Genomic DNA, 21,437 nt, shown 5'->3' with positions numbered 1-21,437 from the left:
CTGCTCTTTCCCCATAGTCCTGTAAATCTTTCCCTTTTCAAGTATTTATCCAATTCCCTTTTGATGGTTATTATTGAATTTGCTTCCACCGCCCTTTCCGGCAGCGCATTCCAGACCATAACAACTCGCTGCATAAAAAAAATTCTCCTCATCTCCCCCTCTGGCTCTTTTGCCAATTACCTTAAATCTGTGTCCTCTGGTTACCGACTCTCCTGCCACTGGAAACAGTTTCTCCTTATTTACTCTATCGAAACCCCTCATAATTTTGAACACCTCTATTAAATCTCTTCTTAATTATTCCAAATATGTATCACTCTGAGTAAATAATTTTATGTAATTTATTTCTCCCTTATTTAATTTGTGCTCGCACTGCCCGGAATCTAAACCTTGCTGATTGTCTGAGGCTGTCTTATCACTCTATAATTCTCTGCTATTCCCTATAATATACACAGGGGCTGCTATTCCCTATCATATACACAGGGGCTGCTACTCCCTATAATATACACAGGGGCTGCTACTCCCTATAATATACACAGGGGCTGCTATTCCCTGTAATATACACACAGGCTGCTATTCCCTGTAATATACACAGGGGCTGCTACTCTCTATAATATACACAGAGACTGCTATTCCCTGTAATATACACACAGGCTGCTATTCTCTATAATATACACAGAGATTGCTATTCTCTATAATATTCACAGATGCTGCCATCCCCTGTAATATACAGTCTACTTTTAATCTATTTAACAAAGAAACAGACTTCATTCTGGTGTGTGGGGCCTGCCCCAGGCTGCGGTCACTTGCAGACTGTGTTGTGTCCCTGACACGTACCTGGGTACTTTAATTTCAATGTAGTTTTTTGGCACGAAGCCCTCGTGCCCGTGAATCTCAGCCTTGTACCAATCATCCTCTGTACTCAGGACCTGGAGGAAGAGGCATGCAAAGTTAAGAAGCAAGTCCTCGGGACGAGTATTCCAGGTTATTACTGCCACTCTCATGTTCTCGCTGGAAAAGAGAAGGTTGAGAGGCGATAAGATTGCTGTTTTTTGGATTCTAAAGGAATGGATAATGTCAACCATGACAAGCTGTTTCACCTTGTCCAGAACAGTAGATCCCGAGGACACGGCCTGAGCTCGAAGGGGATAAATTCAAAATTAATCTGTGGAAACAATATCTCAGTGAGCGAGTGGTCAGTCTATGGAACGGGCTCCCTGGGGAGATAGTGGAAGCAGTTAGTATTGTTTCCGAGATCTCTGCGCTCCTCCAATTCTGGCCTCCTGCACATCCCCGATTTTCATCGCTCCAGCATTGGCGGCCGTGCCTTCAGCTGCCTGGGCCCTAAGCTCTGGAATTCCCTCCCTAAACCTCTCCGCCTCTCCCTCCTCCTTTAAGACGCTCCTTAAAACCTACCTCTTTGACCAAGCTTTTGGTCGCCTGTCCTAATATCTCCTGATGTGGCTTGGTGTCAAATTTTGTTTGATAATCGCTCCTGTGTGAAGCTCCTTGGGCCGTTTTAGTACGTCAAAGGCGCTATATAAATGCACGTTGTTGTTGCTGTTGTTGTTGCTGCTGTTGTAGTAGGGAGATGGCGGGAAGCAGTTAGTTTCAAATGCAAATCAGGTAAGATTTCTTTCAGAAAATTACATTTTGGGGATTCAGTATACGAGTAATTTGAGATATGACGTGAGATATGACTGCATACAGTTTTGGTGTCCATACTTAAGAAAAGACATACTTGCTCTCGAGGCAGTACAAAGAAGGTTCACTCGGTTAATCCCGGGGATGAGGGGGTGGACATATGAGGAGAGGTTGAGTAGATTGGGACTCTAATCATTGGAGTTCAGAAGAATGAGAGGCGATCTTATTGAAACATATAAGATTGTGAAGGGGCTTGATCGGGTGGATGCGGTAAGGATGTTCCCAGGGATGGGTGAAACTAGAACTAGGGGGCATAATCTTAGAATAAGGGGCTGCTCTTTCAAAACTGAGATGAGGAGAAACTTCTTCACTCAGAGGGTAGTAGGTCTGTGGAATTTGCTGCCCCAGGAAGCTGTGGAAGCTACATCATTAAATAAATTTTAAACAGAAATAGACACTTTCCTAGAAGTAAAGGGAATTAGGGGTTACGAGGAGCGGGCAGGAAATTGGACATGAATTTAGATTTGAGGTTAGGATCAGATCAGCCATGATCTTATTGAATGGCGGAGCAGGCTCGAGGGGCCGATTGGCCTACTCCTGCTCCTATTTCTTATGTTCTTATGAGTGTAGAAGGCTTGGGAGGGACAGGTGACTTTGGACCTCTGGTTCCCAAAGCTCTCCACCACTGGGGGTTTTCCTCGCCTCATGTCTGGGTCTGTTGGAGACTCATTGATGGAGGTTGATTGCTATAATTGGTCAATAACTCCATTATCGTCGTCTCACGTGATTACCAGGATGGTAGAACGAGATGGACACTGGTCTTTTCTCGTCCAGCAATTCCTACGTTCCTGTCCAGAATTCCCGATGAGGAGCCTTGGGGCGTGAGGGAACTTTGAGGGCTGAGTTCAGTGAGTTCGGTTTACAGGCCGCACAATTTTCTCCGCACACAAATTCTTGATTAACACTCCTGTCGCACAAAGTCCTTCACTGGGTGCACTGGATGGTAACATTTCCCCCCACCCCGTGTAACAGGTTGAGCAGTTTTATTGCAGATGATTGGGTAATGCAATGGGTTAGTTGCAGACTTTCCAATTCAGGTTACACTGAAAGGATGTTTTCGACCCTGTCCGCTGGCTGTAAACGTTCTGATGTGAAATGGTGGTAAACTGGTTCAGAGGGGCAACACGATGGCTGGTGTTAATTGTACCCATATGATTTACATCAATTGGTGTATTCAGGTGGTGCGTATCAATTGGGGACTCTCTTGTATCCATTTATATGAGAGCTTATCGAGGGGGTGCACAGTGGTTAATGTGGATCTCTGTGAATAAAGGCTTGGAAGCAACTGAAGACCAGGCTCTAATATTCTATCCTTCACTACCGGGCGATCCGATTTATTACAGCTGGGGTGTGGGACTTGGACAAATGGTCCATTGGGGATTGCATCCGACGTTTTCAGCTGGATTCATCGGACAGCAATCAGGACTCAAGGGGGGGCCGGGGGGGGGGGGGAGGGGGCTCGAGGACAACTGCAAGTGCCCCCAACTGCAACCTTGGCTGAGATCAGGGGATTGAACCCGGGGAACGTCTGAACAGGTCTCCTGTAAAAATTTATTCCGGGTCGGGGGACACTTTAACAAAAGAGAAAGAAAAGAGGACACAGATTTAAGGTAATTGGAAAAAGAACCAGAGGGAGGAGATTACGGGACATTTATTTACACAGCGAGTTGTGATGATCTGGAATGCGCTGCCTGAAAGGGCGGTGGAAGCAGATCCAGTAATAACTTTCAAAAAGGGGAATTGGATAAATACTTGAAGGGGAAAACTTTGCAGGGCTTTGGGGAAAGAGCAGGGGAGAGTGGGACTAATTGGATAGCTCTTTCAAAGATGGGCCAAATGGCCTCCTTCTGTGCTGTAAGATTCTATAAAGTCCTCGAGCTGCAGTTTCTTGCAGAGTTTTGCTTCTGAACCACCAGAATTTTCTAAGAATCTTCTGATCTGCTATTGGCTGCTGTGCCAGGATTGGTTTCCTCTCTGTGCACCTGTGATTCCCCAGGCCGCTCGGCAGCTTTCAGCCCCCTTCACCAAAACCCTTTTTTTTTTGCCTCTCAGCCTCTGTTTCCTGACATCATCTGATAACACTGCGCTAACTAACAGCTCACTCCCTCTTATCGCCGCTGTAATCTTTCACAAGCAGCAGCAGAACTGCCGGTGAGTTTTAAACATCCCTTCTCTGCGTGCACCATTTCCGTTCAATAGTCAGGACATTTCTTTACCTTCACCCTCGGGCAACACTGGGATTGGTGGCCCCTCACCAAACGCCCCGGGGAGAGGGGCTGATTTCAGAGACCCACCTAATGTGGGACTGGAGTCACGTGTTGCTCAGCCCAGATGGACGTTAAAGAACTGGTTGTATTTTTAAGACAATCTGGCAGCTTCCCTGGGTCATTCTATCCGATGCCCGCAGATTACCGGATTTACTGGATTCAATCTCATAATTTGCCGTGGTGGTATTTGAACTCATGACCAAATGGGGTTGGGACATATGGTGAGAAGGTGGGTAGGTGGGTTTGGGAGATTTAAGAATATAACAACTTAAGAAATAGAAGCAGGAGTCGGCCATTCGGCCCCTCGAGCCTGCTCCGCCAGTCAATAAGATCATGGCTGATCTTCGACCTCAACTCCACTTTCCCGCCCGATTCCCATGTCCCTTGATTCTCCTGGAGTCCAAAAATCTTATCTATCTCAGCCTTGAATATACTCAACGACTCAGCAACCACAGCCCTCTGGGGCAGAGAATTCCAAAGATTCACAACCCTCTGCGTGAAGAAATTCCTCCTCAAGTCAGTCATAAATGGCCGACCCCTTATCCTGAGACTATGCCCCCTAGTTCTAAACTCTCCAGCCATGGGAAACAACCTCTCAGCATCTAGCCTGTCAAGCCCCCTCAGATTCTTATATGTTTCTATGAGATCACCTCTCATTCTTCAAACTCCAGAGAGTATAGGCCCATTCTACTCAATCTCTCCTCAAAGGACAACCCTCTCATCCCAGGAATCAATGTAGTGAACCTTCTTTGCACCGCCTCCAAGGCAAGTATATCCTTCCTTAGGTAAGGAGACCAAAACTGTACACAGTACTCCAGGTGAGGTCTCACCAATGCCCTGTACAATTGCAGCAAGACTTCCTTACTCTTGTACTCCAACCCCCTGCAATAAAGGCCAACATGCCATTTGCCTTCCTAATTGCTTGCTGTACCTGCATGCTAATTTTTTGTGTTTCTTGTACGAGGACACCCAAGTCTCTCTGAACACCAACATTTAATAGTTTCTCACCATTTAAAAAATATTCTGTTTTTCTATTCTTCCTACCAAAGTGAATAATCTCACATTTCCCCACATTATACTCCATCTGCCCACTCACTTAACCTGTCTATATCCATTTGCAGACTCTGTGTCCTCCTCACAGCTCACTTTCCCACCTAGCTTTGTATCGTCAGCAAACTTGGATACATTACACTCGGTCCCTTCATCTAAGTCATTAATATAGATTGTAAATAGCTGAGGCCCAAGCACTGATCCTTGTGGCACCCCACTAGTTACAACCTGTCAACCTGAGAATGACCCGTTTATCCCTACTGTCTTTTTTCTGTCCATTAACCAATCCTCCATCCATGCTAATATATTACCTCCAACCCCATGAGCCCTTATCTTGTGTAACAACCTTTTACGTGGCATCTTATCAAATTGGGTGGCATTCAGGAGCAGGAACCCTGGGTGATTTCCCCCATCCTTAGCCCCAGGGCTCTGAGACCAATTGTTACATCCCTACGACCATACTATCTGAGACCAGGAACTTTCCCGATCTGTAGATATCTGTTTGGACACTGCGTTTACCCAACGAGTGGTTGGGACAGCTCAAGAGGCTGGAAGATTGGAGTGTGAGACAACCTTAGCAATCTAGCTGCTGGTATCTTCAGTCAAATTCCTCTCTGTGCTGCTTACCCTCAGCTACGTGAGTGCAGATACATCAACAAAGCGTGAGGCTGATCGCAGCCACTTCGAGACCACCAGCAGGATGTCCTTGCACAACTTAAAATATTCTCATGCACTAAGAGTTGTAATGCAGTCAAGCTGCACTTTCGTATATTTGACTTGACATACTTTTAAAAATGTGAAATGAACCTATAGCAGCGAATGGTTCCTTATATAGAAATCGGCTAGTTCACAGACTTGTATAAATAGACCAGTAAAACATCACGTTAGTTATAGTGACATTCAGTGTCCAATTTCTAACCTTTTTTTTGCATGTGAATTTTGTGAATGTCACTTTAGGTGCCAACTGTCCCATCAAACACTCCCAGGGCAGGTTCAGCACGGGTTAGATACAGAATAAAGCTCCCTCTACACTGTCCCATCAAACACTCCCAGGGCAGGTACAGCATGGGTTAGATACAGAGTAAAGCTCCCTCTGCACTGTCCCATTAAACACTCCCGGGGCAGGTACAGCACGGGTTAGATACAGAGTAAAGCTCCCTCTACACTGTCCCATCAAACACTCCCAGGGCAGGTACAGCACGAGTTAGATACAGAGTAAAGCTCCCTCTACACTGTCCCATCAAACACGACCAGGGCAGGTACAGCACGGGTTAGATACAGAGTAAAGCTCCCTCTACACTGAGACTCTCTCAGCTTTGCCTTTCAGTCTAAGACAATCCTAGCTCGGAATAAAAATGAGAGTCAGGCTATTTACATCTGTCCTCTGTGCGTTCATGTTGAATGCGTTTGCTCCCTCTCAGTTTGCATCAAAAGAAAACTCTTTTTCAGAACATGGAAGTGAAACAACAGCTCAAACGGACACTACGGGGGGAATTTTAACCCCACAGGACGGGCGGGAGAGGGGTTGGGTGGGAGGTTAAAATTTCAAAAATCTGAAACCCAACCCCAACCCGCCTTGAACTTCCAGTTTTAACCGGGCAGGTTGGGGGGGGCGGGCGAGTGAGTAACCTGCTCTCCAGAAGTGTGTCAATTATTTAAATATGTTAATGAGGCTGCGTGCCTCAGATTTGAGCACAGTGTTACAGTTAACGGATGCCGGCCGGGTTAATTGGGCCGGGAGGCGAGAGCTGTCGGATCCAGCAGGGAAGTGCCTTTCCAGCACTGCTTGTGGGCCGGGAGGAGCAGGAGTGCTTCCCCCCCCGGACCCCCCCAAGCAAACCTACTTGCCCACCACCCCAACCCCAATCAGCCGAGCCCCCGATCTCCAGGCCGATCCACGATCCGAAACCCCCCCTCCGCCATCTCGCTGCCACTCCCCCCACCGCTCTGCTCCCTGGCTGCGACCTTCCAGCCAGCCGGCATCTCAGTCTGGCTGCTGACTGGGATACGGGGGAAAGAAATTGGGCAGGACCTGCATTTCCAGGCCGCTATAACCTGCCCCCCACCCCGCCCCCGTAAATATCGGGGCCTAGTTATCAGGATTTGCAAATTTTTTAAAATAGTGGATACAAGAAAGGGCTTGAATTTCTATCGCGCTTTTCACCACCTCAGGACGTCCCAAAGCGCTTTACAGCCAACAAAGTACTTTTTCGAAGTGTAGTCACTGTTGTAATGTCGGAAACGCTGCAGCCAATTTGCGCACAGCAAGATCCCACAAACAGCAGCGTGATAATGATCAGATAATCTGTTTCAGCGATGTTAGATTTACAACGATGCAGAAACTGGGGCATTACATTTAGGATGAAGATAGTGTGTGGGTTTTACAGTGTCAGCTGTCAGTGCTTGGTCAGAAATCCCCAGTTGGTTGCAGTACTCAGAAATCCCCTGACATTTATTTTACTGTTTTGAGTTTTCTTTGCCGTGCGAGTCACCGAGATTAACGGCTGGAGCAGGGCTGGGCTTTTCAGCTTGTTCAGGGATTCACTACGGTCTCCCCCAACCCCCCGTTCTTCCCCAGACTATATTTGACAAATATTAAATGCCTCACCTTTTAAAAATATTTCTCACCCATAGTTCAGGCAGAGGAGATTGTGAATTAATTAAATTCGGTAGTTCAGTAATTTACTTCACTCAGATCTGGTGTATTTATTTCCCTCACCTTCCTCTCACTGGGGTACAGGTCCCCCGAGGGCGGTCACTCTCTGGTACCTCACTTGAGTGGCCGATCCAGCAGTGAGTATCGCAGGCTATTCAACTATGGAAAACATCACAGTCAAGCCTCAAATTGCCCTCATCTCATGTACACACACACACACATGTACGCATACACACACACACACACACATATATACGCATACACACACACATATACTCATACACACACACACACACACACACACACACACAAAGCCTGTGAGAGGCAGGGCATCAGTTTATTAATGCACCCTATCTCCAACAGATAGAACAAGGGTCGGCACAATGAGATCACGCTGACAGATGTGCAAAAGAAAATTGTTCCCTTCAACGGATTTAACCCGTTGCACTCGTAAAGGGGAACGGGAGTCATTTTCAAAATGAAGGGAGGAAAAAAAAATCACATTCTGTCAGTGAAGTGGTGTCTCCCGGGCTCAGCTGGTAGTTTTGTGGGATCACTCACCTCCATAATAGCATCAGTCAACTGTTTCTGCCTTCAAAGCAGTGGAGACGTCTTTCTAAATGGGATTGTTATACCCGTAAATCTATATTTTTGTTGTTTTTCTTGATTTTAAGATAGGACTTTAAAGGCTGTCAGTTCAAACAGCACTTGTATCTAAGTTTTAGACAAGAGCAACTTCACCGCATAAAGGAATGGGCTCTCAGGTTGCTGAGAAACAGCCCACAATCGGCCGCGTGTCTCGCTCTGAGTGAGCACGGAGATTCAAACTGCGGTCGTGACAGAAACCCTGCACATTCTGGGAGTTACATTCAGCGCCAAGGAGGGGGCCTCTCTCTTCTCTGCACACTTTGCAAGAACCCTGAAACCCCGTCCTTGCTCACATTAAAATATCTTACCCGAAAGTGACTCCTACCAGGAACAAATACAACCGGCCGCCGAACCCAATTGGTTGGTTTGTACTTATGTCCGTTGAGGGAGCCTCCGGCTTTACTCTGTATCTAATTGCCCGGCTGATTGGTCTAAGCAGGGGCCACAATTCTCACTTCATAGAACATTGAGAAAGGTCAAAAATAGAGTAAATGGGGAAAGATTACTTCCTCCGGTTGGGTTGGTAGGGGAAGTCAGTGACGAAGGGCCCATCAGTTTAAAATTGTTTAAAAAGCGTGAGGAGAGAGGTCAGGAGAAATTTCTTTAGACAGAGAGTTGTTGGAATCCCTTACCACAGGGAGTCATTGAGGCAAAGACCGTTGCATCTTTTAAGGGAAAATTGGATAAATATTTGAAGCAGAGGAAGATACAGGGCTATGGGGAGAGAGCAGGGCAGTGGGATTAGTTTGGGATTGATACAGGGCTACGGAGAGAGAGCGGGGCAGTGGGATTAGTTTGGGATTGATACAGGGCTATGGGGAGAGAGTGGGGCAGTGGGATTAGTTTGGGATTGATACAGGACTATGGGGAGAAAGCGGGGCAGTGGGATTAGTTTGGGATTGATACAGGACTATGGGGAGAGAGCCGGGCAGTGGGATTAGTTTGGGATTGATACAGGACTATGGAGAGAGAGCGGGGCAGTGGGATTAGTTTGGGATTGATACAGGACTATGGGGAGAGAGTGGGGCAGTGGGATTAGTTTGGGATTGATACAGGACTATGGAGAGAGAGCGGGGCAGTGGGATTAGTTTGGGATTGATACAGGGCTATGGGGAGAGAGCGGGGCAGTGGGATTAGTTTGGGATTGATACAGGACTATGGGGAGAGAGCGGGGCAGTGGGATTAGTTTGGGATTGATACAGGGCTATGGAGAGAGAGCGGGGCAGTGGGATTAGTTTGGGATTGATACAGGACTATGGGGAGAGAGCGGGGCAGTGAGATTAGTTTGGGATTGATACAGGGCTATGGAGAGAGAGCGGGGCAGTGGGATTAGTTTGGGGATTGATACAGGACGATGGGGAGAGAGTGGGGCAGTGGGATTAGTTTGGGGATTGATACAGGACTATGGGGAGAGAGCGGGGCAGTGGGATTAGTTTGGGATTGATACAGGACTATGGGGAGAAAGCGGGGCAGTGGGATTAGTTTGGGATTGATACAGGACTATGGGGAGAAAGCGGGGCAGTGGGATTAGTTTGGGATTGATACAGGGCTATGGGGAGAGAGCGGGGCAGTAGGATTAGTTTGGGATTGATACAGGGCTATGGGGAGAGAGCGGGGCAGTGGGATTAGTTTGGGATTGATACAGGGCTATGGGGAGAGAGTGGGGCAGTGGGATTAGTTTGGGATTGATACAGGACTATGGGGAGAGAGTGGGGCAGTGGGATTAGTTTGGGATTGATACAGGGCTATGGGGAGAGAGCGGGGCAGTGGGATTAGTTTGGGATTCTCTATCAAAGCTCTGGCATGGACACAATGGGCCAAATGGCCTCCTCTGGTGTTGTAAACCTTGATGGCCTTTGGTTCATTGCAGTGAATAAGCAAGAGGGGAAACGGACAGCTAAACAAATACAATTATTTAAAACTTTTTCCATCTGTAACATGGGCTATAGTTTTGTCCGTGACACTGCGGACATCTTGTTACAATTTTATATTCATCGATCCGGGATATTTAAAGTCCCCCCCCCCTCCGCCCCTACTCATCCGGAAGTTGCCTGACAACAGGAGGAGTCCAGATCGGAGCCCAGGCTGTTCTGAAGCCTCAGCCTATCAGTTTGACGTCAATTACTTTTCATGGGAGTTTACGTGACCTGTTGAATTAGACATTGAACCAGTAAGATCCAATTAGCAGGTCGCTGTGTAGAGCAGTGAGAACGGAATCAATCTCACTACATCCTCCCACACTACTGTACTTTGATGCAACGCTTGTCCAGATTTTGACCTTCTTTGTGACAAACCAATAATTTTTAATCGTTAAATGAAATCATTTCAAATCTAGGGCTCTCCTCGGTCACTGACTAGTGCTCAGTAGAGTGATCGCTTGGCTTGGCTCCCCAGTCTCTTCCCCCACCATTACATACACACTGCTCGGCACAGCAACAATTTGCATTTATATAGTGCCTTTATCGTAGTGAAATGTCCCAAGGCGCTTCACAGGAGTGTAATCGGACAAAAATTGACACCGAGCCAAAGGAGGAGACATTAGGACAGGTGACTTGGTCAAAGAGGTTGGTTTTAAGGTGTATCTTAAAAGAGGAGAGAGAAGTACAGAGACAGGAGAGGTTTAGAGAGGGAATTCCACACCTTAGGGCCTAGACGGCTGAAGGCACGGCCACCAATGGTGGGGCAAAGAGAGTGGAGCATGCACAAGAGGCCAGAGTGGGAGGAACGCAGAGATCTCGGAGGGTTGTAGGGCTGGAGGAGGTTACAGAGATAGGGAGGGGCGAGGCCCTGGAGGGATTTGAACATGAGGATGAGAAATTTGTAAAATCGAGGCGACTTTCAGTATTCATTGTTTTACTGTTTGCTGGATAGTGGAAAGGGAAGGTTTGTGTTCCAAAAGGGCAATAAAGCAAGTTACAAAAGGGGAAGGGTTGTGTTCTTGGTGACTAAATAACGAAACCATTTTCTGCTGTTGCGGAACAAACCAAAACACTGGAACTGCTCCAAGAGGGTAAAGGCAGCGTAGCCTTGTGTGCAGTGGTACTGAGCCACACAGAGCAGGAAGGTCTCAAGTTCAACCGTAGTTCCATACTGAGAGTGTGTGTGTGTGTGTGCGCACATGTGCGAACATTGGGTTTCTCCATCTGCCTGGCAAAAGATCCAGTGGGGAGATGGGGAGAAATGTTTTTTTTCACAGCAAGTTGTTATATTCTGGAATGCAGTGTGTGGAAGCAGATTCAATAGTAACTTTCAAAAGGGAATTGGATGAATTCCCTTGGAAAGGGTTATGGGGAAAAGAGCAGGGGAGTGGGACTAATTGGATAGATCTTTCAAAGAGCCGGCACAGGCACGATGGGCCGAATGGCCTCCTTCTGTTCTGTACCATTCTATGATTCCAAGTGCTTTCGGTCACCTCTCCTAACCTTTCCATCTCTCCTCCCTGAAGCCACTGGGACATGTCCTCTGTTCTGTAGTATAGATGCAAGTTGTCGTTCAGTGTAACCTGCCCTATCATTTCCTCATAACTCTGTCGCTGTTACTGTTTAATGTCCCTGCTACGCTGTACAATTTGAGGTGGTTGTACAATGATATTTTGGATGCTAAAACGTGCATTTTGGTTGAATCGATAGAAAATTGTGCGAGCAGAAGACAGTTTGAAAATTTGACAGATGGAATATTCTCAAAACAAAAACAGTGATTGTTAAGTAGAGCATGATTTATACGCGGGTGTGAAACATAATCCAGGTTTCCCTGCATGAATTGTAGTCCAGGTTTCCCTTAGTTGGTTATTTAGTGAAGGAAGTTTGGGATAAGTTAGAAATTCTTGTTACCTTACTGGACCGTAAAGCTTAATGAAACTTTTGTTCGTTCTAATGGGGATTACACAATCAGTCACTAAAATAACAGTGAGGCAGCTTCTGAGTGCTGTCACTGCAGCTAATCCATAAATACTAAAATTAAACAGGCAAACATTTCCTTCCTTACGCAAAGCCTGTAAAATCATCATGGTTTCCTCTTGCTGTATGGTATTTAAAGCTGATTTGTACATAGAATTACACAGTATTTACAGCACAGAAACAGGCCATTCGGCCCAACAGGTCTATGCTGGTGTTTATGCTCCACATGAGCCTCCTCCCTCCCCTCTTCATCTCACCCTATCAGCATCTCCTTCTATTCCTTTCTCCCTCATGTGTTTATCCAGCTTCCCCTTAAATGCATCTACACTATTCACCTCAACCACTCCTTGTGATAGCAAGTTCCACATTCTCACCACTCTCTGGGTAAAGAAGTTTCTCCTGAATTCCTTATTGGATTTATTAGTGACTTATCTTATATTTATGACCCCCAGTTTTGGATTCCCCCACAAGGGTATTGAGAATGACGTCTCGGTTAGAGTGCAAGAATTGAGCGACATTCCTTTAACACCATTAAGTGCTGTCTCAGTGTCGCAATTAAACGAACAATTAGAATTACACTGGAGTAAGTCAGTCTGCGGACTGAAGGTTGTAAGTGGAGTCTGGGCTGTTGTACATTAAGTTCTTATCAGCCGTAATAAATCCAATTGTTTTTCCTTGTTCAATCTGTTTGAATATTGGAAAATCTAAAGATATAACTTAACAACAGCACACTGTTCACTGAGACACCCGAGGAGATGTTAAACAACAACAACCTGCATTTATATAGCGCCTTTAACGTAGTAAAACGTCCCAAGGCGCTTCACAGGAGGGTAATCAGATAAAATCTGACACCGAACCACATAAGGAGATATTAGGACAGGTGACCAAAAGCCTGGTCAAAGAGGTAGGTTTTAATGAGCGTTTTAAAGGAGGAGAGAGAGGCGGAGAGGTTTAGGGAGGGAATTCCAGAGCTTAGGGCCCAGGCAGCTGAAGGCACGGCCACCAATGGTGGGGTAGAGGGAGTGGGGGATGCGCAAGAGGCCAGAATTGGAGGAGCGCAGAGATCTCGGAGGGTTGTGGGACCGGAGGAGGTTACAGAGATAGGGAGGGGCGAGGCCATGGAGGGATATGAAACACAAGGATGAAAATTTTAAAATCGAGGCGTTGCTGGACCGGGAGCCAATGTAGGTCAGTGAGCACAGGGGGTGATGGGTGAACGGGACTTGGTGCGAGATAGGATACGAGGGCAGCAGAGATTTAAAGGGTGGGAGGACGGCCATGAGACCTCAACACTTTTCGAAGGGAGTAAGAATCAGGCCCAGGACAAAGGCTTGGTGTCACAAAGACATTGAAGGAAGCGTCAGAATTTGTTGTCTGAACGCCCACCTCCTGGTCTTATACTGTGTGGCATGGGTATGCTTCAAAACAAGGGACAACGCAATAAGGAATATCTTAAAGAACGTTAATCCTTGCTTTAAAAAAAGCAAACACATAGGAATTTAATACAAGCACATTAAATGTTTATACGGAACAGCACTAATCGAGAAATACTCGCCCTTGTAACCTAGAAAACGGGCAAAGGTGGTGAAACACTTCAAAATAAGAAAGCTGGACGAACCTGCCCACCCGCCACAAAAAACTGACAACTCAAAACAGCCCTGAATATAGGCCAACATATGAAAACAGGTAGTTACACTGAAAGTGCAGCATCATAACTTAATCTATATCTGAATCACTTCCATGGAAGGAAAACAGATGAAAGTATACGAAGGTGAGTTTTACATCGAGTTACATTGAAACTACAGCATAGAAACAGGCCATTCGGCCCAACTGGTCTATGCTGGTGTTTATGCTCCACACGAGCCTTCTCCCTCCCTACTTCATCTCACCCTATCGGCATATCCTTCTATTCCTTTCTCCCTCATGTGCTTATCCAGCTTCCCCTTAAATGTATCGATGTTATTCGCCTCAACTACTCCTTGTGGGAGCGAGTTCCACATTCTCACCACTCTCTGGGTAAAGAAGTTTCTCCTGAATTCCCTACTGGATTTATTAGCGACCATCTTATATTTATGACCTCTTGTTTTGGACTCCCCCACAAGGTGGAAACATTTTCTCTACGTCTACCCTCTCAAACCCTTTCATTATCTTAAAGACCTCTATCAGGTCACCCCTCAGCCTTCTCTTTTCGGGAGAGAAGAGCCCCAGCCTGTTCAGCCTTTCCAGATAAGGATACCCTCTCAGTTCTGGTATCATCCTTGTGAATCTATTTTTGTACTTTCTCCAGTGCCTCTATATCCTTTCTATAATATGGAGACCAGAACTGTGCACAATACTCCAAATGTGGTCCAATCAAGGTTCTAAACAAGTTTAACATAATTTCTCTGCTTTTTAATTCTATCCCCCTGGAAATTAACCCAGTGCTTGATTTGCCTTTTTTTATGGCCTTACTAACTTGCATCGCTACTTTTAATGATTTGTGTATCTGTACCCCATTTAGACTCTTATTATCTAAGCAATATGTGGCCTCCTTGTTCTTCGTACCAAAATGCACCACCTCACCCTTGTCTATATTGAAATATAGAGTTTTGCTGCTGTTGCAGATTTAGAAAATTCCTAAGCGGGATACAAACACTGAAGCCATGAGAGTCAGTGAGCAAAGTGCTGGTTGAGAGGGGAATGTTGGCCAAGACACGGGGAGAACTCTCTGCTCTTCCAAAGAATGTTGATCTTTAACACTTTATTTAGTGCCTTTTCAGGCATTTTTGAGTCTACTCTTATAGTGTCAGCTTGGCTCAGTGGGTAACACTCTCACCTCTGAGTCAGAGGGTCATGGGTTCATGTCACACTCCAGAGACTTGAACACAAAATCCAGGCCGACACTTCAGTGCAGTATTGAGGGAGTGCTGCACTGTCGGAGGTGCCGTCCTTCAGATCGGACGTTATAAACGCAGGCCTGTTCAGGTGGAATTAAAAGATCCCATGGCACTATTCAATGAAGAGCAGAGAGTCCTGGCCAGAATTCCCCCCTCAACCAACACCACCAAAAAAAGATTAACTGGTCTTCCAACCGTGGCATTTTACTGACAGTGTGAAATATACGATGATCATTTTGGAGTCCCAGCACCAGGAGAGATGCAATACCAAACAATAGGACGAATAGTGTTTTTTCTTCTCTTTATATTAATTTCAGTGAGTGCTAATGAAACAATAACCATGTAGAGTTGTTCAGTCCCACGTTGCTACCAGTCTGGTGTGGTCTAACCACACCACTTCCCGCTCTCAGGCACTGACAGCATTTCAGAAGCTGCACACTTGCAAATCTAAATAAATGAAATTATTTCTGCAAAATGTACATTTTTGCAGAATTGTTTTGTTGCAAGCTGGATATTCCAGATTAAAATTTTGACGTTAAAAAGAAAATTCCCACGGTAACGGCAAGGATGAACTTGCGTTTATTTAGCGTCTTTCATATCCTCACGATGACCCAAATTGCTTCACAGCCAATGAATTGCTTTAGAAGTGTGCTCACTGCTGTTTGTAGGCCGACACGGAAGCCAATTTGCGCACAGCAAGATCCCACAAAGATCAAGTAAGATGAACGACCATTTAATTTATTTTTGGTGGTCGAGGGAAGAATGTTGTCCCAGGAAAACTGGGAGAGCTCCTTGATCTTCCAATTAGTGCCATGGGATCTTTCATATCCACTAGAACAGGCAGACGGGGCCTCGGTTGAATGTCTTACTGGAAAGGCGTCACCTCCGACAGTGCAGCACTCCCTCAGTACTGGCACTGGGAGTGTCAGCCGAGATTACGTGCTCAAGTCTCTGGAGCGGGGCTCGAACCCACGACCTTCTGACTCAGAGGCGAGAGTGCTGCTCACTGAGTCACGGCTGTGCCTTTTTTAAAAAAAAACTCCCGTTTGGTAAATCGCAGCAAGTCAGTCACAACCTGCACGCTCGAAATCATGCAACAACCAATAGGATTTTAAAATAATTATAAACAATGGCGGTGAAATTGCTCTCGGCAGCGCAAAAAAGGGCGGTAGCGAATCAGCAGCTCATTTTACGCCCCCCGCCCGATTTAATGGAAAAGACCAGTTTCACCTCCAATGTTTTTTTTTAAAAAAGTGTCTGACTGCGTTCACCTGATAACCTGGTCTTTTTTTACACCAAATCGGAAAGAGACCTCGATCATTGGGCCGTCTGCCACGGTGCTCTGATAACACCCAATCCCGTTTGGTCTTGGAAAGTAAGCAGAATTAGACTTGGATGGTAGACCGCCAGGGAATACCGGGTACTGTCGGCAATCCGCGACCAGTGGGAATAAGGGCTGCGTCTATTGACACCACAGTGGTGCAAATACAGGAATTTCTTATTCTCGCCAACAGGAAGTGGGAGGACAATACTCACCCAACACTTTGTTTGGAATGTGTAATTTGATCCAGTAATTGTCAGGCAGGCTACCGAATTCAGACAAGGCACAGCACTAACACTACTGATTTCAGTGAACACACAAGCTAACATTACTGATTTCAGAGAACGCACAGCGCTGACAGTACTGATTTCAGAGAACGCACAGCCCTAACAGTACTGAGTTCAGAGAACACGCAGCGCTGACAGTACTGATTTCAGAGAACACACAGCGCTGACAGTACTGATTTCAGAGAACACACAGCGCTGACAGAACTGAGTTTAGACAAGACACAGCGCTGACAGTACTGATTTCAGAAAACACACAGCGCTGACAGTACTGATTTCAGAAAACACACAGCGCTGACAGTACTGATTTCAGAGAACACACAGCGCTGACAGTACTGATTTCAGAGAACACACAGCGCTGACAGTACTGATTTCAGAGAACAGACAGCGCTGACAGTACTGATTTCAGAGAACAGACAGCGCTGACAGTACTGATTTCAGAGAACACACAGCGCTGACAGTACTGATTTCAGAGAACACACAGCGCTGACAGTACTGATTTCAGAGAACAAACAGCGCTGACAATACTGATTTCAGAGAACGTATTAGTGAGGTGATTCAGTAATTTTGCTGTATGACATTCTCTATAACCAAACACGAGTCCGCAGATGGCTAACTTTTACATCATGTTCTTTTTTTGGGTGACAGTTAACGTATGGTTTTGTTCTCTTTTTTTTTTACCCTCCAGATTTAGGACTGTGGAAGTAAATTCTCGATCGTAACTTCCTGGTTTTGTTCTCTTGCACTGATGGTTTGGGAATTTGGAATTTCCCACTTTGACCCAAGCAGCTCCACCAGGGATCAGCACCCATCCAATCGCCAACTCACGAGAGTCGCGCAGTTCACCCCGCGTGAAGTGCTCCTCCTTTGCTTCGCACCAACGCTAGGCTTGCAGTGCGAGCCTGTTGGATTTGGGGGCATTTCATCCAAAAATCGGCACCTTACACGATGGGCAACTTTTTCAATGAAAGTTCAATAAGAATTCAGGCAATCTGCACTCTCTTCTTACCGTTAATAAAGGCCTACTGTGATTGATCACATCTCTCAGGGTCCCCGCCCCTGCCTCAGCTCATCTGCTGCTGAATCCCTCGTCCATGCCTTTGTTACCTCCAAACTTGACTATTCCAATGCTCTCCTGGCCGGCCTCCCACCTTCCATGAACTTCAGCTCATCCAAAACTCTGTTGCTCATATCCTAACTCGCACCAAGTCCCATTCACCCCTGTGCTCGCTGACCTACATTGGCTCCCAGTCCAGCAATGCCTCGATTTTAAAATTCTCATCCTTGTTTTCAAATCCCTCCATGGCCTCGCCCCTCCCTATCTCTGTGACCTCCTCCAGCCCTACAACCCTCCGAGATCTCCGTGCCCCTCCAATTCTGGACTCTTGCACGTCTCCGATTTTCTTCGTTCTGCCATTGGTGGCCGTGCCTTCAGCTGCCTCGGCCCTAAGCTCTGGAATTCCCTCCCTAAACCTCTCCGCCTCTCTCTCCTCCTTCAAGACGCTCCTTAAAACCTACCTCTTTGACCAAGCTTTTGGTCACCTGTCCTAATAGCTCCTTATGGGGCTCGGTGTCAAATTTTGTTTGGTAATCGGTTCTGTGAAGCACCTTGGGGCGTTTTACTACGTTAAAGGCGCTATATAAATGCAAGTAGTTGTTGTTGATGTCCCAAAGCACTTTGCATCCAACATATTACTTGTGAAGTTCAGTGACTGTTATGCAGGAAACACGGCAGCCAATTTTCATACAGCAAGATCCCACACACAGCAATGTGATGATGACCAGATCATCTGTTTTCAGTAATGTCGGTTGAGAGATAAATATTGGCCAGGACACCGGAGAGAATTCCCCTGCTCTTCGTCGGTTTAAAGTCTCGCCTCTGAGTCAGTAGTTTGTGGGTTCCAGCCCCCACTGCAGATACTTGAGCACAAAGTCCAGGCTGATACCCCGGGCATGCTACACTGTCGGAGGTGCCGTCTTTCGGATGAGACGTTAAACCGAGGCCCCGTCTGCCCTATCAGGTGGATGTAAAAAATCCCATGGTCACTGTTTTGAAGAAGAGCAGGGGAGTTTTCCCTGGTGTCCTGGCCAATATTTATCACTCAACCATCATCACTAAAAGAACAGATGATCTGGTCTTTATCACATTGCTGTTTGTGGGACCTTGCTGTACGCAAATTGGCTGCCATGTTTCCCCATATTACAACAATAACTACACTTCAAAAGTATTTAATTGGCTGTAAAGTGCTTTGGGATGTCCTGAGGGCATGAAAGACGCTATAGAAATGCAAGTCTTTCTTTCTTTCTTCTAACACAGCAGACTGGAGATCACACCGCCCTGTAAAGCAGACAGCCATTTTACACAAGATAAATGAAAGGGCAGAATGTGTATCTCACTACGTTGCACCCCACGTGCACTGAGTCTGGCCACTGAGGTGAGTGGTTCGAACGTCAGCACTAACCCTGATAACTCGATCTTTTACAGGAACACAACTGCTGTCATTAAATTGCATCATTTTGCTAATTATTGGCTTTCAGACATTGAAGAGAAAATTGCTCAAATCTGCAGATTAACAGATCAGCAAAATCTCTGTGTGTATATGTACCCCTCTATCGCGTATATAAGGTTATGCCTCATGTCTGTCGCACTTGGTGCGTCACACTTCTGTTACCACATCTGTCTATGTGCAATTTTCAGGGTTGTGATTGCAATTCTCGTATTCATAAAACAGCAGGATAAAAATCACAATTGAGCAGGAATGGAACGTATCAATTGGGAACAGGCAATGCAGGAACATAGACACCCAGTAAAAAAAACTACCAAGAATGTATAAAACCAAAGAATGACCAGTTATCAAAACCTAGCAATAAAAAAAAGAGATGGAGAACCAATGAAATCACTCCAGAAATCTTTTTGAAAAATCCTTTCAGTCGCCATTTTGGATTCTCACTCAGGTAAGAAACTTAACACTCCAAATGATGCTTGTAACAGGATAAAGACATAAAAATTGTAGGCCTAGAAAATTCAATCCCACTACCCCCGTTTCACAGGCATAAAACGGGCGCGCAAGGGTCCAATATGACGGGCAGCGTGCGCACGCTCGTTCCGCGCTGGAAGTAGGCCGCCCGCCATATTAGATGGTGATACACAGTAGGCATCCACCTGAAACTGGCGTAAGGTCCACTGCAAATGCTAATCGACGGCCTAACACCTGTTTCAGGCCCATTTGAGAAATTGGTTTGAGAAACGCGCCTTGCGCGTTGCGGTTAGTTTTTCTCAGAAGCAGAGCAGCCGAACCAGCCGTCCTTAAAGGGAACGCTGGAGACCGAGTCCCAAAAGATACGTTTTTTTAAAAACTTACCCTCGTGATGGAGCCGGAGACGGAGAACTGAAGGGTGCAGGAGGAGTTGAAACCCTGGAGGAGGCTGTGAAGTTAGATGCAGGAAGGCCACGGAAGGATGCGAGGATGGGGAATTTAAATTTAAAGCCTCGGCAATGTTAAAAGGATTGGATAGGGTAGATACAGAGAAATTATTTCCTCTGGTGGAGCAATCAAGGACAAGGAGGCACAATCTTAAAATTAGAGCTATTCAGGAGGGAAATCAGGAAGCACTTTTTCACACAAAGCGTAGTAGAAACCTGGAATTCTCTTCCCCCAAAAGGCTGTGGATGCTGGGGGACAATTGGAGCTTTGAAGACCGAGATCGATAGATTTTTGTCGGGTAAGGGTATCAAGTGACATGGAGCAAAGGCGGAGTTCAGATTCGGATCTGCCGTGTTCTAACTGAGTGGTGGAACAGGCTCGAGGGGCTGAACGGCCTCCTCCTGTTCCTATGTTCCTAGGACAATGAACAAGCAGAGTTGAACAGAGCAGAATTAAACCCTTTTGATTGGAAAGATTTTTTTTTTGCGTCACGCGCCAAAGTCTCAGGATTCCCTCTTTGACGACAGATCAACCCAGGATCCAAAAGTAACTGATCAAATAAACAGGGTTCAGGTGCAGCCTCACCCAAACACCCTCAAACCGCAAATACTTTAGTGACCTGCCTCTGAGTTTGGATTTAGCCCGTTGAGTCTCTTGGATAAACTACTTGTGGTTTGGAAGTGCGAACGTGGCATCTGGAAGCCTTTGGGCATGGCGGTGTAGTTAAATGGGAGTCTCCCTGTCTCTCACTGATTCTGCGTTTCTCTTAAATGTAAAAAAAGCTTAAATAAAGAGAAGACATTTCAATGACGTCTTTTCTTAAGCTATCGACGGGCTGCTCAACACCTCAAACCAAAATGCAGACCCTCCTTTTGAACCCCCTTTGCCACCGCTTCACTGAATGTGCCGAGTGACCCTTACAGGAGTAACGGAGACCCGCCAATCCAGCGTAATGAAGGTCAACTGTACAGGCCTCTACGCTGCAGCATCGACCCACTGGCTGATGGATTCTCCTGACACCGACTGCCTCTCCGTCCCCACATCGTTTGCCAGGCGGTTTTGTGGCAGCTAGACAAAGGGTCTCGTGTTTAAGCGCCCATCCGTGCCCTTTGCTACCTCCAGACTCGACTATTCCAATGCTCTCCTGGCCGGCCTCCCACCTTCCACCCTCCATGAACTTGAGCTCATCCAAAACTCTGTTGCCCGTATCCTAACTCGCACCAAGTCCTGTTCATCCATCACCCCCTGTGCTCGCTGACCTACATTGACTCCCGGTGCGGGAACGCCTCGATTTAAAATTCTCATCCTTGTTT

General features: G+C 46.3%; 1 protein-coding gene across 1 annotated transcript in view; it reads right to left on the bottom strand.

The window, feature by feature from the left end:
* The window catches only part of LOC137305483 (growth factor receptor-bound protein 2-like), a 30,221-nt gene that overhangs the window by 5,488 nt on the left and 3,296 nt on the right, over window positions 1–21,437 (bottom strand). Inside the window, exon 3 of the mRNA XM_067974322.1 lies at window positions 835–926. Coding sequence (XP_067830423.1) covers window positions 835–926 — 92 coding nt within the window. The remainder of the gene's footprint in view (window positions 1–834; window positions 927–21,437) is intronic.

This window comes from Heptranchias perlo, chromosome 40 (assembly GCF_035084215.1).
Source record: "Heptranchias perlo isolate sHepPer1 chromosome 40, sHepPer1.hap1, whole genome shotgun sequence".
NCBI lineage: Eukaryota > Metazoa > Chordata > Chondrichthyes > Hexanchiformes > Hexanchidae > Heptranchias > Heptranchias perlo.
This window is presented reverse-complemented; position numbering and strand designations above follow the sequence as displayed.